This window comes from Girardinichthys multiradiatus, chromosome 18 (assembly GCF_021462225.1).
Source record: "Girardinichthys multiradiatus isolate DD_20200921_A chromosome 18, DD_fGirMul_XY1, whole genome shotgun sequence".
Taxonomy (NCBI): Eukaryota; Metazoa; Chordata; class Actinopteri; order Cyprinodontiformes; family Goodeidae; genus Girardinichthys; species Girardinichthys multiradiatus.
In genome coordinates, this window is record NC_061810.1 from 14,675,266 (window position 1) to 14,692,513 (window position 17,248).

The 17,248-nt window shown below is 38.8% G+C and overlaps 1 protein-coding gene across 2 annotated transcripts; it reads right to left on the bottom strand.

Moving 5' to 3' along the window:
• Positions 1 to 49: 49 nt before the first annotated feature.
• On the bottom strand, positions 50 to 16,530 carry gucy2f (guanylate cyclase 2F, retinal). 2 transcript variants are annotated; one of them, XM_047390688.1, is made up of 19 exons: positions 15,246 to 16,530; positions 13,694 to 13,995; positions 11,452 to 11,806; positions 11,266 to 11,350; positions 11,066 to 11,162; positions 9,202 to 9,327; positions 8,776 to 8,856; positions 8,445 to 8,621; positions 8,118 to 8,274; positions 6,607 to 6,756; positions 5,726 to 5,874; positions 5,463 to 5,626; positions 5,189 to 5,381; positions 4,860 to 5,034; positions 3,505 to 3,603; positions 3,319 to 3,413; positions 3,143 to 3,228; positions 2,051 to 2,146; positions 50 to 1,646 (listed from the first exon to the last, which is right to left on the bottom strand). In XM_047390688.1, the coding sequence occupies exons 1-18, from the start codon at positions 15,967 to 15,969 to the stop codon at positions 2,074 to 2,076; spliced, it is 3,288 nt and encodes a 1,095-aa protein (XP_047246644.1). In that variant the 5' UTR covers positions 15,970 to 16,530; the 3' UTR covers positions 50 to 1,646; positions 2,051 to 2,073. The 2 variants fall into 2 exon arrangements, with proteins under 2 accessions (XP_047246644.1, XP_047246643.1); XM_047390687.1 differs by lacking the exon at positions 2,051 to 2,146.
• Between the last annotated feature and the right edge of the window lie 718 nt (positions 16,531 to 17,248).

Below are 17,248 nucleotides of genomic sequence, written 5' to 3' on the forward strand. Positions count from 1 at the left end.
CCTCCTTGTGGGGATAAATGGTAAAACAACTTCATAACTGTGGACAAAGTGGTACAAATGAATTTATTTATATGGTAATTATTTACATATAGATTGTGCTTTGCATTGCAGTTAAAATATATGAAACATACAACATTCAAATATGTCCACACTATACACAGCTCTCAGATGTTGCTGTTATTTTGAAATCAAGCACATAAAACGAAGCCTAAAGGGATCAGTGGGGTTTAAAAACAACTTTTTTAGTTTTAAGGTACTGTTGAAGACTTCTTTATTGATGAAATCTGCTGCAAGATTTAAGCTTAGGCAAATACAAACATTTAGGAATGCACTCCTTTCTATGAAATTGGTCCTTTCATCTCTATTTTTTGTCATTTTACTTTCATTTTACCTGATTGTCATATGTGAAAAACTACAGCAAAAGAAGATTTATTTAAAAGAAGACAATGATAATATCCAACCAATGTTTTAAGTAATTAAACAGAAATGAAACAGTATTTTTATGTTTTCTGGACATTACGGAGAAACTGAATCCGAAACATTATTTCAAAGCTTTTTAAATTAGTTATTTTCAAAACCCATGCTGATGAGAGAGGTGTTATTTGATTTTATCTGGGAATAACAAACTCCTTAGGACCACCAATAATGTCTACGAAAAGTTCAAGAAAAGAAAGAAACTACAAAATGACCTTCTGGTCATTACAGAATCAGATAAAAACACCTAAACAATTTGTTTGACCTTAAAAGTAACAACAAAATTCTGGAAAGTTAAAGTGCTGACACCAAGCTTTACAACACCAGCTTTCTTTGGAAGGTCATTACTGAGCTTTGCAAAACATTTGTCTTATTGAAGGATCTCAAAATCTCACAGTAAACATGAATAAACTATACTTTTTTATTTTCTTTCAGTATCTCTTAAAAACTGACCTCATGTCTTTACAATAAACCAAAGAAAGTGTTGTTACTGTTAAAAGCCTGTTATAGGAGGCTAATCTCAGTCTTGGTTTGCTGACAGACAAATAAAAGTGGCAGGTAGATTATTATTTTCAAATAGTTTTACACAACAGCAGCTGTTACCCTCCAGCTTTGGATGGCTAGTAACACATACTATTATAAACAGCTACATAACAGGCTCAGCTATGTAGCTTGACTAAAAACAGCTTTAACGTAACATTTCACTTTGAAATAGGCGTTTAGGGCGTTCAGTCTTTGGAGGGGTGAACCTCTGATTGCCCTGAAGTAGTGGACCACGCAGTGGCCAGTGATTGCAGAGAGGAATGAACGAGCTCATCCTTCATTAAGAAGCGAGTACTTGTTGGCAGCAGGTAGGCAGGCAGGTGATGTGATCACTCTCATTACATTAGCACCATCATGTTCTGCTGTGCTGGCTGCAGGAAGATTAGCCAGTCGATAAACAATCCTCTTAAACAAGTTTTCATTAAGCCACAGTGAGAGGTTGGGTGCTGCTCTCAGGTCTTCTTCTCTTTCTTCATCTGGATGTCTCCTTCCTTTGCTTCTCTGTAGACCCTTCTTTGATTTATTTGCTCCTCTTCCTCTTAGTGATTCAGATTTTTTTGTCCACCTGCCTGTTGGCCTTACGGAAATGAGTCTTGATCTCTTCTGTCACCATCTCTTGCCAGTTGTCCCTAGTTTGAAGGAAAATGTGGAGTTAAAGCCACTGTTGTACAATCCAGCTAATTTAAGGGAACACATTGGTGTAACACAAAACATGCAACAAGTACTCCCACGAACACGGTAAATGAAATTTAAATTAAAAAATTAAAGAAATAAAGGGGAACTCTATTAGCCAACACAAAAAAGAATGAATGCAGTAAACAAGGAGTGTTTCCCCCAATCCACTTAAGGAAAAGAGGAGGAAGGTGATAAGATCAAGAGATTAATGAGGCTATCAATCAGTGAGATTCCGAAATCAATAAGAGGAAACTGTGTGTGTGGAGATTCAGAGGACACAGTTGGGTCACATCAAACCAACAGAAAAGCCATAGTAAAACACCCACAGCACAACACCAGACCGCATGCAGCTCGGTACCTCCTGTATTTAATATGAGAGGGTCAAGCCTTTTTCTCAGCTTTCTTTCTCCTGTAGGCAGCTATTTCCTCAGGTTTGAGCCCATGATTGTCTTCCCTGAAGCAACAGTTGACAACGGCAGTTTGTACGGCAGTTATACAAATGCAGTGCCTTGTAAAACTGCATTTATATATTACAAATATCCCTGAAGTTTTGGTTCACATTTGTCACATTACAGCAGTATACAACTTCTGAGCATTTTAGCTGGGATGTTATGCAACAAAATTGTAATTTAGAAAGAAAATAATATATCTATCCATCGATTGTGGTGAAAAGCATTTATCAGAGAATAAACCAAAAGTCTTTAGTAACTCTGGAAGAGCTGCAAAGATACACAGATCAGGTGGAAAAATCTATTGACAGGATAACTACTGTTAGCCATGATCTCTAGCCTTTATGGAGGAGTGACAAGAAAAAAAACCAAAGCATCATGCTGTGGGGATGCTTCTCTTTGATACAGGACAATCCTGGAAGAAAACCTTTTAAGGCTGCAAAAGACTTAAGACTGGGATGAAGATCCATCTTCAAACAGGAAAATTACCCTAAAAATATAGCCACATGTGGATGGAATCATTCAAATAAAGCCCATACATGTGTTAGCATGGCTCGCACAACGTCAAGACCTTAACCCAAATAGAAATCTTTGGCAATACTGAACTATTTTGCAAAGAAGTATGGGCAAATATTTTACCGCCTATCCATAAAGCTGATAGAGACAATCTGCAAAAGGCAACTGCAATTGCAGCAAAAACCGGTTCTACAAAGCATCGATTGTGGGGGCTGAATACAAATGTACACCACACTTTTCAGATTTTTATTTGTCAACGTTTTTAGAAACCAGGTATTATTTTCACTCCCTTTCACAATTAGGCACTACTTTGTGTCAGTCTAACACAAAACATCCCAATATAATGCTTTGCAGTTTGGGGTTGTAATGTGACAAAGTAGGCAAGTGTACATCAAGATATTGCTGGCATAGTTGCCCATATTTTATTTTTCTCATTTTGGTTAAGCATGCAAATGTTCAGAGTATCATGAGATTTGGAGTCTTACCCTGGTCTTATTTCTGGTGGTTTAGGCAAAGGTTTCGTAAAGTTGGTTTTTCCCACAAGCCAGTACGTCTCCTCTATACCTTTACCCTGCAAGTAAGGAGCAAACAGTTACTCTGAACCGATCCAGTGTAAAACCAATAGAACTAATCATTCCTTCACATCCTCCAATTCTGTTACCTTCAGCTCTGTCTTGCCTCTGACTTCTATTTTATATCCGTCATTGAGAGAACGAAGGATCTTCACAGTGCTACAATTTACATGGATTCTATAAGCTAAGATGGAAGGAGGAAATTTAAAGACTGAAGCAAATGGAAAAAATGACAAAGCAACACAATTTGGAGTAAATCTGTATGGGATACTGACGCAGCCCAGTGGATTCCATACGAGAGGCAGTGTTGACGGTGTCTCCAAAAAGGCAGTACCGAGGCATGGTCAGTCCTACAACCCCAGCGACACAGGGCCCTTGAGCAAAAACACAAATGGACAACGTATTATGCTAATGCAAAACAGCAGAGAGAGAGTCCTTTGTAGGGAAATATGCTTTGTTAACTCATGTATAGTGTTACGAAAATTCACCCTGGTCCTGAGTGAAAGTAAGTTAAAATTATTTGCTACCGTTGGTGGCAACAACTGCCCGTAAGCTTTTGGGATAATTGACAACTGAGTCTTATATATCACAGGACATTTGGTCAATTTGTCTTAGCAGCATTGTTTTGATTCAGATGGATAGGAGGCTTTTCTTGTGTGAACCGCCTGTTTCAGGTCATGCTACATTATTTCAATCTGTCATCATTTCAATCTTTCAAACAAAAAATGCAATAGGCATCATTTAAGTGCAGTAATTCTTAAATAAATATGCTTATTGTACTAAATGTTGTTTTTTTGCAATATGCTCTTTGTAAATTAAGGCTGGGAGTCTGACAAATTGATGTTAGCTAGTTGACTATCCAGGTTAGTGGCCCTTTTAGAGACACAGTAGTAGGCTGTTTATCTTACCTACAGACTGGCTCTTGTTGCTAGTTGCAGCTGCAGCAGACTTTGTCAGTGGGCAGCAACTCATGGGAACTCACTTACACAGCTGACTGACAGCATGCAATAAATAAGTTCTATTCCACTCTAAATGTGGGAATTAAAGAAAAATAATCTCTAAATTCCTTAACTTCTCTTCAACAGCTTGATGTTTGGAACAAGGACACAGCTGGATCTTCCAAAAGGACAATGTGCATTAACACACATTCAGTAATGTTTATGGAATGGATAAAGTAGGTTAACATCAAGCCTCTACCCTACAAGACGTTTATGAAAAATGCTTAGAACCTGGCTCTGTTCCAGGAAATCAACTAATTTAAATGAACTCTGCTATACAGTATAAATAAAGTCTGTATTTATAATTTTGACCCTGTGTAGATTAGAGAAAGTCAGCAATGAATAAATACTTCTGCACTTGCTTTTAAAATTCACTTGTTTGTTATGATAGTCATTCAAACATGGGAAAAAGTTCTAAATCTACCACTAAAAGTCCCAAGTTAACATGAAATTTATGTCTATGATGACTTCATATAAATGTCAACGGTCCTTTAATTTAAAAACACAAACTGGCCTCAAACCTGAGAACAAGTCAATGAAACCAAAATCAAAATTCATCCAGTTTTACAATGAATTCGACAATAAGAATGCAAAAGAATAGACATGTTAACCATACTGGTTTGCCACCCCACCTGAGTGAATTCCTATTCGTATCCTGACGGGCACGTCTGGCATGTGTCGCATGTGGAATGAGCCCACTGAGCTGAGGATGTTCAGAGACATGTTGGCAATCTCTGCAGCGTGCTTGTTGCCGTTCTTCTTAGGCAAGCCTGATGCTACCATGTAAGCATCCCCAATGGTCTCCACCTGATCAAAAATCCACACATTTGTTTAGTTTTCAAGGTCCCAATATCTTTCCGTGTGAACTTTAGACAAACGTTGTTAAAGAACACAACTCCAACAGAATTTTGATTTAGGACCTCAAAAGTTGCTTTTAGCAACATTTACAGCATTCTCTGACCTTGTAGACATCATGGCTGCTGAGCACAGCATCAAACAGTGTGTAGAGGTCATTTAGAAGATCTACCACTTCAATGGGATCACTTAGCGAGGAGATGGTGGTGAAACCCACGATGTCACTGAAGTAGATTGTCACCTGATCAAAGTACTCTGGCTCCACTGTGGCGCCAGTCTTAAGAGCCTCAGCAACAGAACTGGACAGAAGACATGGAGACACAATTAAAGGAAGGTGACAAACACTCACACTGTATGTGTGTGTCATTTTGTTAACTCACGGTGGAAGCATCTCAGAAAGCAGCTTCTCCGTTCTCTGCTTTTCCACCTCCAGCTCCTCTGTTCTCTCTCTGATGAGATCCTCCAGGTTAGAGCTGTACTGCTCCAGCATCCTCAGCATGGAATCAATGATATTGGTCTTCTTGCCTTTGTTAATGATCTTGAACTGATGGACATATAAAATGGCATGTGTTTAATTGGTTTGATGAGTTTATACTGTACTCTGTGAAATAATTGGAGCAAAAGATGGTCTGCAAAATGGCACCCTGTCAAAGATCTCATCAAAAGTCGGTCTGCGGTCAGGCTGTTCGCTCCAGCACTGCTTCATTAGCTGGATACATTCAAGCGGAGCCTGATCCGGTGCGACTGTAGGACGGCACATTGGTGGAGGCTTTTTTACCTTGCGGATAATTTCTGGGGACAAAATTAGGGAGATGGGATAGATTTGTTGTATTTTGAACAGAGCCAATATTCTACCAGTAGTTTTAAGTTATTGTGTAGATATGGGCGTAGATAAGTTAAGGCAAGAAGCTATTTTTCTGTAGCAATATTCATGTCATACATAGATCAATACACATCCTTAAATGGCATTCTGTCTTGTGTTTAACAGAAATGGGGATCTGTGTCATGTCCTATATTTACAGCAAGCAAACAGGATGTCAGAGATTACTAAAGAAAAGTTCCTAGACACTAATTAGTTTAAAAAAAGTAAAGCATAGAATTAAAATGCTTTAGTTAATTTTGTTTTGCAGGGAAGTATTAGGAGTACATGTACACAGGCAACTCGACCAATGTACCAGTAATTGTGCTGGGCACTGTATATCCATAACCATTTCTTGCTGTAGTTTTTGTAGTGAACCTTTGCCAAAGTTTAAAGCTTTATAACTAAAAAGTAAGGAGCAAACAGTGTTAATTAGAATGGTTGGGATTAACTAATGTGAAGATGAAATTTATTGTGCAAACAGGTACATCTAAATTTTATTCTATTTATTTTGTTTTATCTTGAACAGGCAAATATTTGTATTCAGTTCAAATGCATGGAACAATAACAACATAACAAAACAGATGCACATAGCATTTAAATGCAATAAAAGTATCTGTTTCAGTCATGGGGCAGTCGGAGATTTCCTCTGTAGAAATATATACCTTCAGGGGGTAAATCCAACATGCAGTATGGTGGGCCTCTCACTACAACCTCTTGAAGGATTATAGAAAAACTATAAACATCTCCCTTAGACGTTCCTTTACGGAAATGAGAAAGGTCCCTCAGAAACTCAGGGGCTGTCCAGAATAGCTCTGAGAAAAAAAAGAAAAGAAAAAGAAGGACTCATATGCAATTGCACATGTGTTTATACAGGGTTCAGTTAAGAAAACAAAGTAACTTAAAGAGGACCTAAACCCCAAATCAACTTTTTTTGCAGATAAGCTGTATAAACTGGGCCTTAAGGATGCTATCTTTATGTCACTGTGCTGTTTACATGTAAAATTAAACTTGTTTAATTCTGCAATATTTGTCCTAAAACCATGTTAGTGTTGCCCTCTTAGGGTTGAACGGTGGTTACTGCAGTTGAATTTTCCTATTGGTTTAAACGGTAAGGTTTGGTATAATATGCTTACATCACAACCCCCAGTTCCGGTATAAAACCGTCTCAATCAGACCTTAGTGTTTCTCCACTGCTGCGCCTGCGTCGGCTTCCGAGTGCCCGCTGGGCTCCGTAAAGCCTCTCTTAACCTCTGGTGACTAGGAAAAATCCTCCACCTCAAAAGATCTATCTGTGGTTAAACTACCAGCGTCGCTCTGCTCACTCTCCATGTTTCAATATACCAAAACAAGCTAGCTGCCACTTTCCCTCATCCTTCTGACCACGCTGCGCTTAACCCCATCAGCACATCCCCACACTTGGCGCTGGCCACTTTAGAGACATTTTTCAAAATTTGTCTGGGGCGGAGTTATTCTTTTACATGGGGTTTAGTTCCACTTTAATATAAAAATATGTAGTACCAAGAACCTTTTTCCAAAATACAAAACTGCGCATTTTCTGTATTGTTTTGCTGTATGTTAAAGTGGTACACTGATCTGCTGAAGGAGCTAAACCGAAGCACATTAGTGGAAATAATTGAAGAGCAGAAATATTTAAATAAATACAGTTCTAATATAATGTGTTCAAATGAACTTAAAATGGTGACATGAATGACATAAATGAATCCCTTAATGAAGTACTCAACTCATGTATTAAAGGTATAGGTGAAAGTAAAAACAGGTGTCTCTGGATATTCAATGGTAAGCAAATGTAAACAGTAGGTAAAGTATTGCAGAAATGAAAAAGAAACTGCAGAAAAAGTGTTTACATGTGTCCCACTGAAAAAACAAAGTATGGTGGTGCATGCAAACCTTAGCATGTTAGTAAACATTAGCTCTGTAAGCCTTTAAGAGCTACATTTAACTACTGTGCTAATCTAATATGCAAGAATATACTTACTAGCTAATATCCACATGATAGCATATAAGCTGCCAAGAGCTAATTTCAGGCATTAGTAGCTTACAAACTAAAATTAGATAATATTAGTTAGTGTGTTACAATTTGAGTATATGGTACCTTAAGATCATTTTCTACTCTTCCCACCTCTGTATATTTTCTAAAACAAAGGTAGGCTACCTTCAGGCGGCGGTTCTTCAAAGGGCGCTTTCTGAGACTCCAGCAGCTCATTGAAGCCATAGTCTGTAATCTTGAGTACAAAGCGCCCGTCCACCACACAGTTTCGAGATTTGAGTCTGCCATGGGGGAACTCCCTGTGGTGCAGATATTTCATACCCTGGAGACACAACATGTTCAACATTGTTGTTTATTTGTAAGCAAACAGCGTACAAAATGGTGGTTAAATAAATTGACTTGAGTTTCTAAAACTCCCAAAATGACACAAGTCAAATGCACCCATGGAGGAATTGGGTTTTAAAGCATGAAGAATCAAATAGTAATGTTTACCTTGATAAGATCAAGTAAAAGTGAGGACTTAAACATCCAGTCTAATTTAACGTCTTCGTTTCTGAGCAGGTCCTGCAGACTGCCCCGTGAGCAGTGCTCCGTCACCACAGCAAACATAAAGCAATCCAAAAAGAAGCCCAGAAATGGGTTTACATTTTCATTTCTCAGGTCCTTCATCTGTAGAAGACAGAAGAAACATGTAATATGGATTTCTTTAACGATTACTGTTCTGTTTAGTCCACACAGGGAAACATGTTATAAATTCTCATGAACGTTATTAGCACAATAAATGACTGATTAATTGTCAAAGTATAATGATGTATTGCCCTACCTTTGTGAAAATCTTGGTTGTGCTTTGTTTCATCTCCTTGAATTGGCCCTCTTCAAATTTCTTGAGCCAAACCCAGTCACCCTACAAGAAGGAGCAGATTTTTCTTATACAAATGTTAAACTGTGGTTTCAATCAAGTCAAGACAAATATGAAAAAGAAAGACATCTTAAAAAACAACATCTTTGCTTTTAGTTTCTTGAATCTTGAAATCACTGCTATCTCTCCAAACACAGAATATAGACAGATTGTACAATTATTTTGAAATTTTAGAAGTTAAAATAATTTAGTAGATTGAACACATTCAACCGAACTAATGTCAATTTATTCAGTTATGATATTTGATTAATTTAGCCACTCAACCAATTAACACGTTTCTAAAATCCTTGTTTCCTGCATACCTTTGGGTCCAGCAGCACTGTAACTCACCTCATAAACAGCGACGTTTGAATTCTCATGAGTTGCTGTCTGCATGCTGTTAACAGAGTTGGAAGGGTCTACAGACTTCTCATCCAGAGCGCTCCTGGACTCACACAGGTCCTCTAAAGTAATTTTCTGTGTGACAGCAAACATAACAGAAGAGTTGATCCATTGTTGAAAGTGCAACAAACTATTTGATGTGTATTGTTTAGCATGCACAGATAGATAGATAGATAGATAGATAGATAGATAGATAGATAGATAGATAGATAGATAGATAGATAGATAGATAGATAGATAGATAGATAGATAGATAGATAGATAGATAGATAGATAGATAGATAGATAGATAGATAGATAGATAGATAGATAGATAGATAGATAGATAGATAGATAGATAGATAGATAGATAGATAGATAGATAGATAGATAGATAGATAGATAGATAGATAGATAGATAGATAGATAGATAGATAGATAGATAGATAGATAGATAGATAGATAGATAGATAGATAGATAGATAGATAGATACTTTATTGATCCCAGAGGGAAGTTCAAGGTGACATATTGTAAACTAAGTCATACAAAATCCTATAAAAATTGTAAATAACTATGTTGTTAGAACTCACAATATCAGCTTGCCAGACAGAAATTACATTCTATTAACAGGTCTGACATAAGCAATGCAATAATATGCATGTTGTAATGTAATATTAGATTAATAAATATAAATAAATATCCTATATACAGGTATGCAGTGCAAGCATGCAAATATGTGGAGAAGACACGTACAAGAGGGAGGATATATACTCAAGTGTCCGTATTGCAGCAAAACGTTCTTTGAGAGAGTTAAACAGTCTGATGGCCTGAGAGACAAAATACTTTCTGAATCTGCCTGTAGAGCAGGACTTGGACAACAATCTGCCACTAAATGTGTGAACATTTAGTTATCAATGCCAGCAACACAATGAAGAAAAAGTGACAGACAGAGAGTGAAGAAAGAAGATTTAAATAATTTACCATTGTTGTTGTTTTGGTAGGCTCTACAATTAGTGGTAGAACTGGTGACAGGTGAGAGAGTCAAGATTTGCTATGAAAGGATATTTTACTGAGAGTTTGGTCTTCACACTTCACTAGAGATTAGTTGATTTTAAACTGAAAGTTTATAGATTTATATATAGCATTTGAACAATACTCTGTTAAAAAAATCAAAGGCTGAAAAATAAAACCTTTCAGCCCACAGGCTGAATGATAAAGGTGCAGTATTTTTCCTATTATCCTTGTTATTTGTTCTTATATTTTACCTTTGTGTCAGTCTGCATGCTCCTGTTTAAAAGTCACTTTGCTGCTGGTACAATTTCCCCTCTGAGGGACAATAAAGGATAATTCTATTCTATTCTATCCTATTCTAAGCACAATCTATGCTCTAAAACTGTACTAGGAATTATTAGAGCTATACACAAACTCTTCTCAAAGGTTTTCTGATTTTTGTTTGCAGAAAGTGATATTGCGTTTTATATACAGTGGTATATTCCTGCGACAACTGTGATTATTTAAATAAAAGCTCATTCTTCATTATTTACAGCAAGAGCATAGCCTTATTGATACAGAGCAGACTGTTGACTACCTTAATTTGCAGAATGACAATGTAACATTTTAATATCCTGTTATTGTTTTGAGTGGATTTCTGTCATCAGTTTCTAGACTTTTCTTTTGGTTTTCTTAATAGGATAAAATTGATCTATGCAAATGTAAAAGTGATCTTCCTTTGTTCTTTAATCAAATAAATTAGCAAATTTTAGCAAACTCGCTGTGAATAGAGCTTTTAGTTAAATGAGGTTAAGATGAAATTTATGACTGGTTGCAGCTTGCCTTTTTGCTAAGCTGAGGATTGATAAAAGTGAGATCTTCTAAAGTCAGCAGGATCCGATTGGGACCTTTGATCAACTGGATTTGTTGAAGTCTCCTCCTGCCAAAAGGTTACAGAAAAGGTAAAAGAAAATCAGGCCAGCCAGTAACAGAACTGCTTCTAGAACTAGAAATCTGAAAGCAACCATCTTGGCAGACCATACCTGATGTAAATAGTTATGAAGAGCCCTCCTACAGCCAAACTAAGGATCACAGCCAACACTATTATTATGTACGACACCTCCACACCTAAAAATAAGAGCACATCACTTAACAGGGTTGGAAGTGTTTGGGGTGGGCAAGTGATTCAAGTGTGGATGTCAAACATCTAAATCAGAAGGGCCTTGTACCTCCTGTGCAAATGCCGTTCTCATCAAACCAGCAGAGGGAGTCAGCCTTTGGAGGGGATCCTCCTGGAAAATGAATAGACCTTCCTGCAAAACGAAGCTCTCCTGCCTTTAGATCCACAAAGTAGGCCTGGTAAAGCTGACTACTCCTGCTGTCAGAGTCCAAGATGACATAGTTGGTCTTAACTTCCCTGCTTGCGTCCACCTGAACCTTCTGGTTGAAACCATTAAAGCTTATGTTCTTGGTGAAGTAGGCCAGATTCGAGCCTGAAAGTTGCATCCCAGCTTTCCTGGCATTATGAATGGACCTGGCCAGTAGGTATATGCTGTTGTAGATGGTTCCAAACAGAGGGTTAACCTGCAGGGTACAGTACAACATTTACTAGGGGTTGCAACAAAAGCAGGTGTTAATGTTTTTTAGGTCATGTTGTGAACAGATAGGCAACTGGAAACCAAATACCAAATTATGGATTAAAATGAAAAAATTATTAAAGAGATCCTACTTTATCTGCTTTCCTGCCCCTTACTGTGTTTTTCATGTTGCTTCATATTAAATGGATGTTTTAATTTATATCAACAACTTTTACTGTAGCATCATAATTTCTCTTTCTAAATTAATAACAAATATTTTTATTACAGCGGCTTGTAAAAGTATTCACTCCCCTTCATTTGTTTCCCATTTTTTTGTCATTTATTAGGCTTTTGTATGATAGACCAACACCAACAGTTATTTTCGGTCTTACCACCAATTCTTATTTGGATTTAGATCTGGAGATTGACTTTGCCTTTCTAACACATGAATGTGCTTTGATCTAAATCATTCTGTTGTAGCTCTGGCTGTATGTTTAGGGCTGTTGTTCTTCTGGAAGGTGAATTTTCACCTCCGTTTCAAGTCTTTTATACCATCTAACTGGATTTCTTCCAAGATTACCCTGTATTCAGCACCATCTGTCTTTCCATCAACATTGATCAGCCTACCTGTCCCCTCTGAAGAAAAGCATCCCCACAGCATGATCCTACTATCGCCGTGTTTCCTAGTGGTTATTGTGCATTCAGGGTGATGTGCAGAGTTAGTTTTCCGCCATACATAGTATTTTGCATGTAAGCCAAATAATTCCATTTTGGTGTTATCTGACCATAGCCTTTTGTTCAACATGGTTGTTGTGTCCCCAACACGTTTTGATAAATTGCAAACAGGATATTTTATGGCTTTTTGAACATTGGGTTTCCGCATGTTGCTCTTCTTTAATGGCCAAATTTATAGCAGGCATCACTAATAGTTCATCTATCAATGGATTCTCTCACCTGAGGTGTGGATCTCTGCAGCTCATCCAGAGATACCTTGTGACTATTGGCTGTTTCTCTGATAAAGGCCCTCCTTGTGCAGCCTGTCAGTTTAGGTGGATGGTCATGTCTTGCTAGGCTTGTATGCTCAGGTAATGGATTAAATGCTGCTTTATATTCATGTCCAAAGTTTAGGATATCGTTTTCATTTGACTATGCTTTCAACTGTGGCTCAGTAGGAAGAGTAGTCGTCTTGCAATCAGAAGGTTGTGGGTTTGATTCCAGCTTCCTCCTGCCATAGGTCGATGTGCCCCTGGGCAAGGCACTTAATCTCAAGTTGCCTACCGATCTGCGTATCGGTGTATGAATGTGTGAGTGCGATTGGGTGAATGTGGCTCTAGTGTAAAGCGCTTTGAGCGGTCTGTATGACTGGAAAAGCGCTATATAAGTTCAGTCCATTTAACTTCCCCTCAACTTTATCCTTCGTCTGTCTCCTGCGTTCCTTGTATTTTGTAATGCTATTTGTTCAGTAAAGCTACAAATTTGGAAAATAATTTTTTAGGCACTAGTGGTCTATATTTTCTCAGTTGTTTTCAAAAGGGATCTGATAGGAAATGCGGTGTAGAGAGGGGGGAGACATGCGGCGAATGTCAACGGGACGGAACTTAGCCAATGACAGCCGCGTCGAGGACCAAGGTCTCTGTACACGGGTCGTGTGCTTAACTCGTGCACCACTGCCATCCCTAAATCTCTCATTTAAACCCTCGCCAGAAAGATATTTTTGTTCCCTAGAAAAAAAAAACTGGCAATTTAAATATGCCAAACATCTGCTGCTTTATAAAAAAAATTTTTAAAAGGGTCGCTTAGCATAAATCAGTGAATGCAAAAACTACTGTGAACTTTGAAAAGTAAAAGAAAAGGGTGAATCCATCTATTGCTGCGACATTCAAACATTGCCTACCTGCTCAGCCTGCACTGGGAGTGTCACCTCCTGGCTCTTCTTGGAGGCAGTGAACGCCTCGTTGAAAGACAGCAGCTCTGAGGCCACAGTGATGGTGAGGACAGCATCATAGGCCTCCCTCAGAATGCTGTTGTTTCGAAGAGGGAAGTGGGAGACGTTGCTATAGGGCATGCTGAAGTGGAGAGTATCGTAGGGCACAAACACGTACTTTCCTGAGGTCATGCCCATCTTGTGTGCCTTTGTGAGAAAGGTGGCCTGGTACTCGCCGCCAACCAGGATGGAGTGCATGCACATTATGATCACTGAAAATATAATGGTGGTATCACAATGCTTGCAGTTCTGCAGCTGGTACAGTTTTTTTACAATTCTCTTTTTACAATTTTACAATTTAGCAGGATGCTCTGGAATGATAATAGCAGACATGTTTTGTTTGTCCTTTTTTACTTTATAATTAGAGTAGAAATATGTATACTTTGACATTTTGTGCTTTACTAGAGTCACAGGCCTACTCTGTGCATCTCTTGTCTTATGTCACAAATATAGGCATACACAGTGTCTTGCAAAAGTATTCAAACTCCTTAAATCTTTTCACATTTTGTTACATTAACTTCAAAGTATTATTTTTTTTCATTTGTTAGAGGACATTAGTGAACAAATATAGCATGAAGACCAAGGAACAAAGCCAAGACAAGTCAGAGACAACTTGTGGAGTAGCTAAAAGCAGGGTTAGGTTATAAAACATTATGGCAAGCTTTGGACACCCCACAGAGCACTGTTCAATTCATCATAATATTGTGAAGAATCTTAAACAGGGTTAGGACATCTCATGGAGAACTGGTCAATCCATCATCTAAATTATTCAAAGATTCACCTAAACTAGCAGGCTGGGTGTGGGTAGCTTTTATCTGAGAAGCAGCAAAGAGACCTTTGGTATCTCTGGAGGGGCTGCAGAGATTCACAGCTCAGGTGGGAGAATATGCTGATAGGACAGCTGTTGGTTGTCTGGCTATTGGTAAATAGCTATTATGGAAGAGTGGCAATAAGAAAAGCATTTGTTGGAAGAAGGAGATGAGGAGTCCCCACCCAGATGAGTTCAGCAAAAGCCATGTAGGGGAAAAAGCAAAGAAAGAAAGTGTTTGGTGTATCCAGAGACATGGAAGTTGGTCGGAGTGGACAGGGAGATGGATGGATAAAATGATTTAGATCAAAACGTATTAGAATGTGTTAGAATGGCCCAGTCTAAGTCTAGACAAGAATCCACTTGACAATCCGTCGCAAGGCTTGAACAGTGATGTTTATGTACGTGAGCTGGAGCTAATATGCTAATAAGAATGGGATTTAGTCTTTAAATAAACAAAGCTGGTAGACCTATCCCCAAACATCTTGCTGTAAATGCAACAAAGGGTGGATATACTCATTTATTAGATACAATCCCAAACAAAACCCATTGAAATTTGCAGTTATAACGTGACAAAATGTGAAATACGTTTGCAAGGCTCTGTAGTTTTTTAAAATAAACGAAACAGTGAGGTATTTATTCAGCCAAACTCACCCCTTACTTCTCCTGAATTTTGGATCTTTCTCAGCGTGCTCTCCACCTCCGTGTCGTTCAGACCCATAGCTGTAACCAAACCCACGGGAAGCCCCCTCCTCCTCAGAGCAGCAGTCACTCTCCCAGCAGTGTCTATCCAGATGTCCTCATTAGATGAGACCACCACGGAGCTGGCCCACCGGAAGTGTTTAAACACGGTGAAGAGCACGTCTGGGGGAAAAGGGACTGTCCGAGCAAAAGTTGGGTGTCCAAGCATGAAGTCCAGCTCGTAGGTGACACAGCTGAAGGAGAATAGCGCCTTATCCCAGTTCTTGGCCAGCAGGGACGCAGCGATGCAGTATCCCGGGTTGGTGGGGCCAACAAAAGCGTCCGCTAAATGTTCATAGTAAATATATGCCGTGAGGGCTTTGGAGGTTTCGCAAGGCTCCTGCAGGACAATGAAGTCCATTGTTAGACCCAAATCCAGACCGGGGTCTCCGTTGATCCTGCTCACGGCGAGCCTGGCCGCCGCGGTGGGAAGGGCCCTGTAGTAAACAGAGTCGCAGTCCCAAGGCCCCAAAACCCCCACTTTGAATATTAGACAGTGAACGCAGCAGGGGAAGGTGAGAACCCCTAGCAGAATCCATAACAGGAAGTTACCAAGGGGCAGCGTCGTCTGTCTGCTTTTTATTATGGCCATACATGGAAGATTGGAGTCCCAACCATTTGGAGCAATATGTCGCATTGTCCTTCCAGGGTGTCCAAGGTAGTGAATAATTTTATCCACTATTAACTAACGTTTATTCACACCCATGACACTTGCAAATGGAAACATAAAAGAGATATCCAAAATAGTTTCTTTGTTTTTAAATAAACGACCATCCTCAGTAACACTGCGCACCTACCATGCATTTACTACCATCTGGACATCTCCTGGATCCGATGAGACAGGGTGCCCTGAGCATCTTTCTTCATCCCAAGTCCCCACCTATCCACACCGGTGTCGCTCAGGCGAACACACAGCCCGATCATTGGAGACAACTTCAGCACCCTGGAGAGCTACTTACGTTTCTCCGTCAGCGTCTCTGAAGGCTCATGTGTGTTTCCACAAACAGTACAGTCCTCAGACAACATGCCTCAAAAATGACAGACATTTAATGTTAGACAATCCATACACGGTAAAAAAAAAAAAAAAAAAAAAAAAAACCATAATAATAATAAACGAAAGAAGTGAGCCTTAGATCCTTATTCAGATAAAAACAAAAGATAAAAAAGCTGTTGAGTATTATCTTATTATCTACATGGGAGGCTGGTGTCGGTCAGGCCCATTCAGTGAAATCCTCCCAAAGTGACCTGGGGCCTAAAGGCAGGTGTTACTCACTAATCCATTTTCAATGAGGCACAATGTAAGAGGATTGGCAGCAGGCCTTAGTCTACTCTAAAAGCCTTGTTCTCTTGTAGATGAGGCCTCCTCTTTCACGCATAGCCTCAAATTAATTATTGTTTTATGCTCAGTTTGAGAGGCAAGGCAAATTTTATCATTCAAGGCTGAATCACTAAGCATGCACAGGGTTTTTCTTGAGTACTCATAGCTCTAACATTTTCCCATTTTGTCATGTTACAGTCAGACAGGTCAGTGTGTTTTATATGGGGTTTATTTGATAGACCAACATAAAGTGGTGCATAACTGTAAAGTGGAAGGAAAATAAAAAATGGTTTACCAATTTTATTTTTACAAATAAAGCTAAAAACAAAAAACACTGGCAGGCATTTAGATTCACCCTCCCTCTGTCAATACTGTGTAGAACAACCTTTTTCTACAACTGCAGCTGCAGCTGGAGTATGTCTCCACCAGTTTTATCAGTTTAGAATCAGTAATTTGTAAAATGGCTGAAGCTCAGCCAGATTGGAAGAAGGATGTATTTCAATTTTCAAGTCTTACCATAGATTCTCAGTTGGATGTAGGCCTGGACATTGACTGGACCATTCTAACATAATAATATGCTTTGATCTAAATCATTGTA

Bases quoted from the DNA above. Each gene is read 5' to 3' on its own strand.
- gucy2f (XM_047390687.1), bottom strand. From the start codon at position 15,969: ATGCGACATATTGCTCCAAATGGTTGGGACTCCAATCTTCCATGTATG. The intron at 6,757-8,117 runs GTAGCCTACCTT...TTTTTTTCTCAG, and splicing joins TGAAGAACCGCCGCCTGAAG to AGCTATTCTGGACAGCCCCT. The intron at 3,414-3,504 runs GTCAGTATCCCA...CTTCCATCTTAG, and splicing joins TATGGAATCCACTGGGCTGC to CTTATAGAATCCATGTAAAT.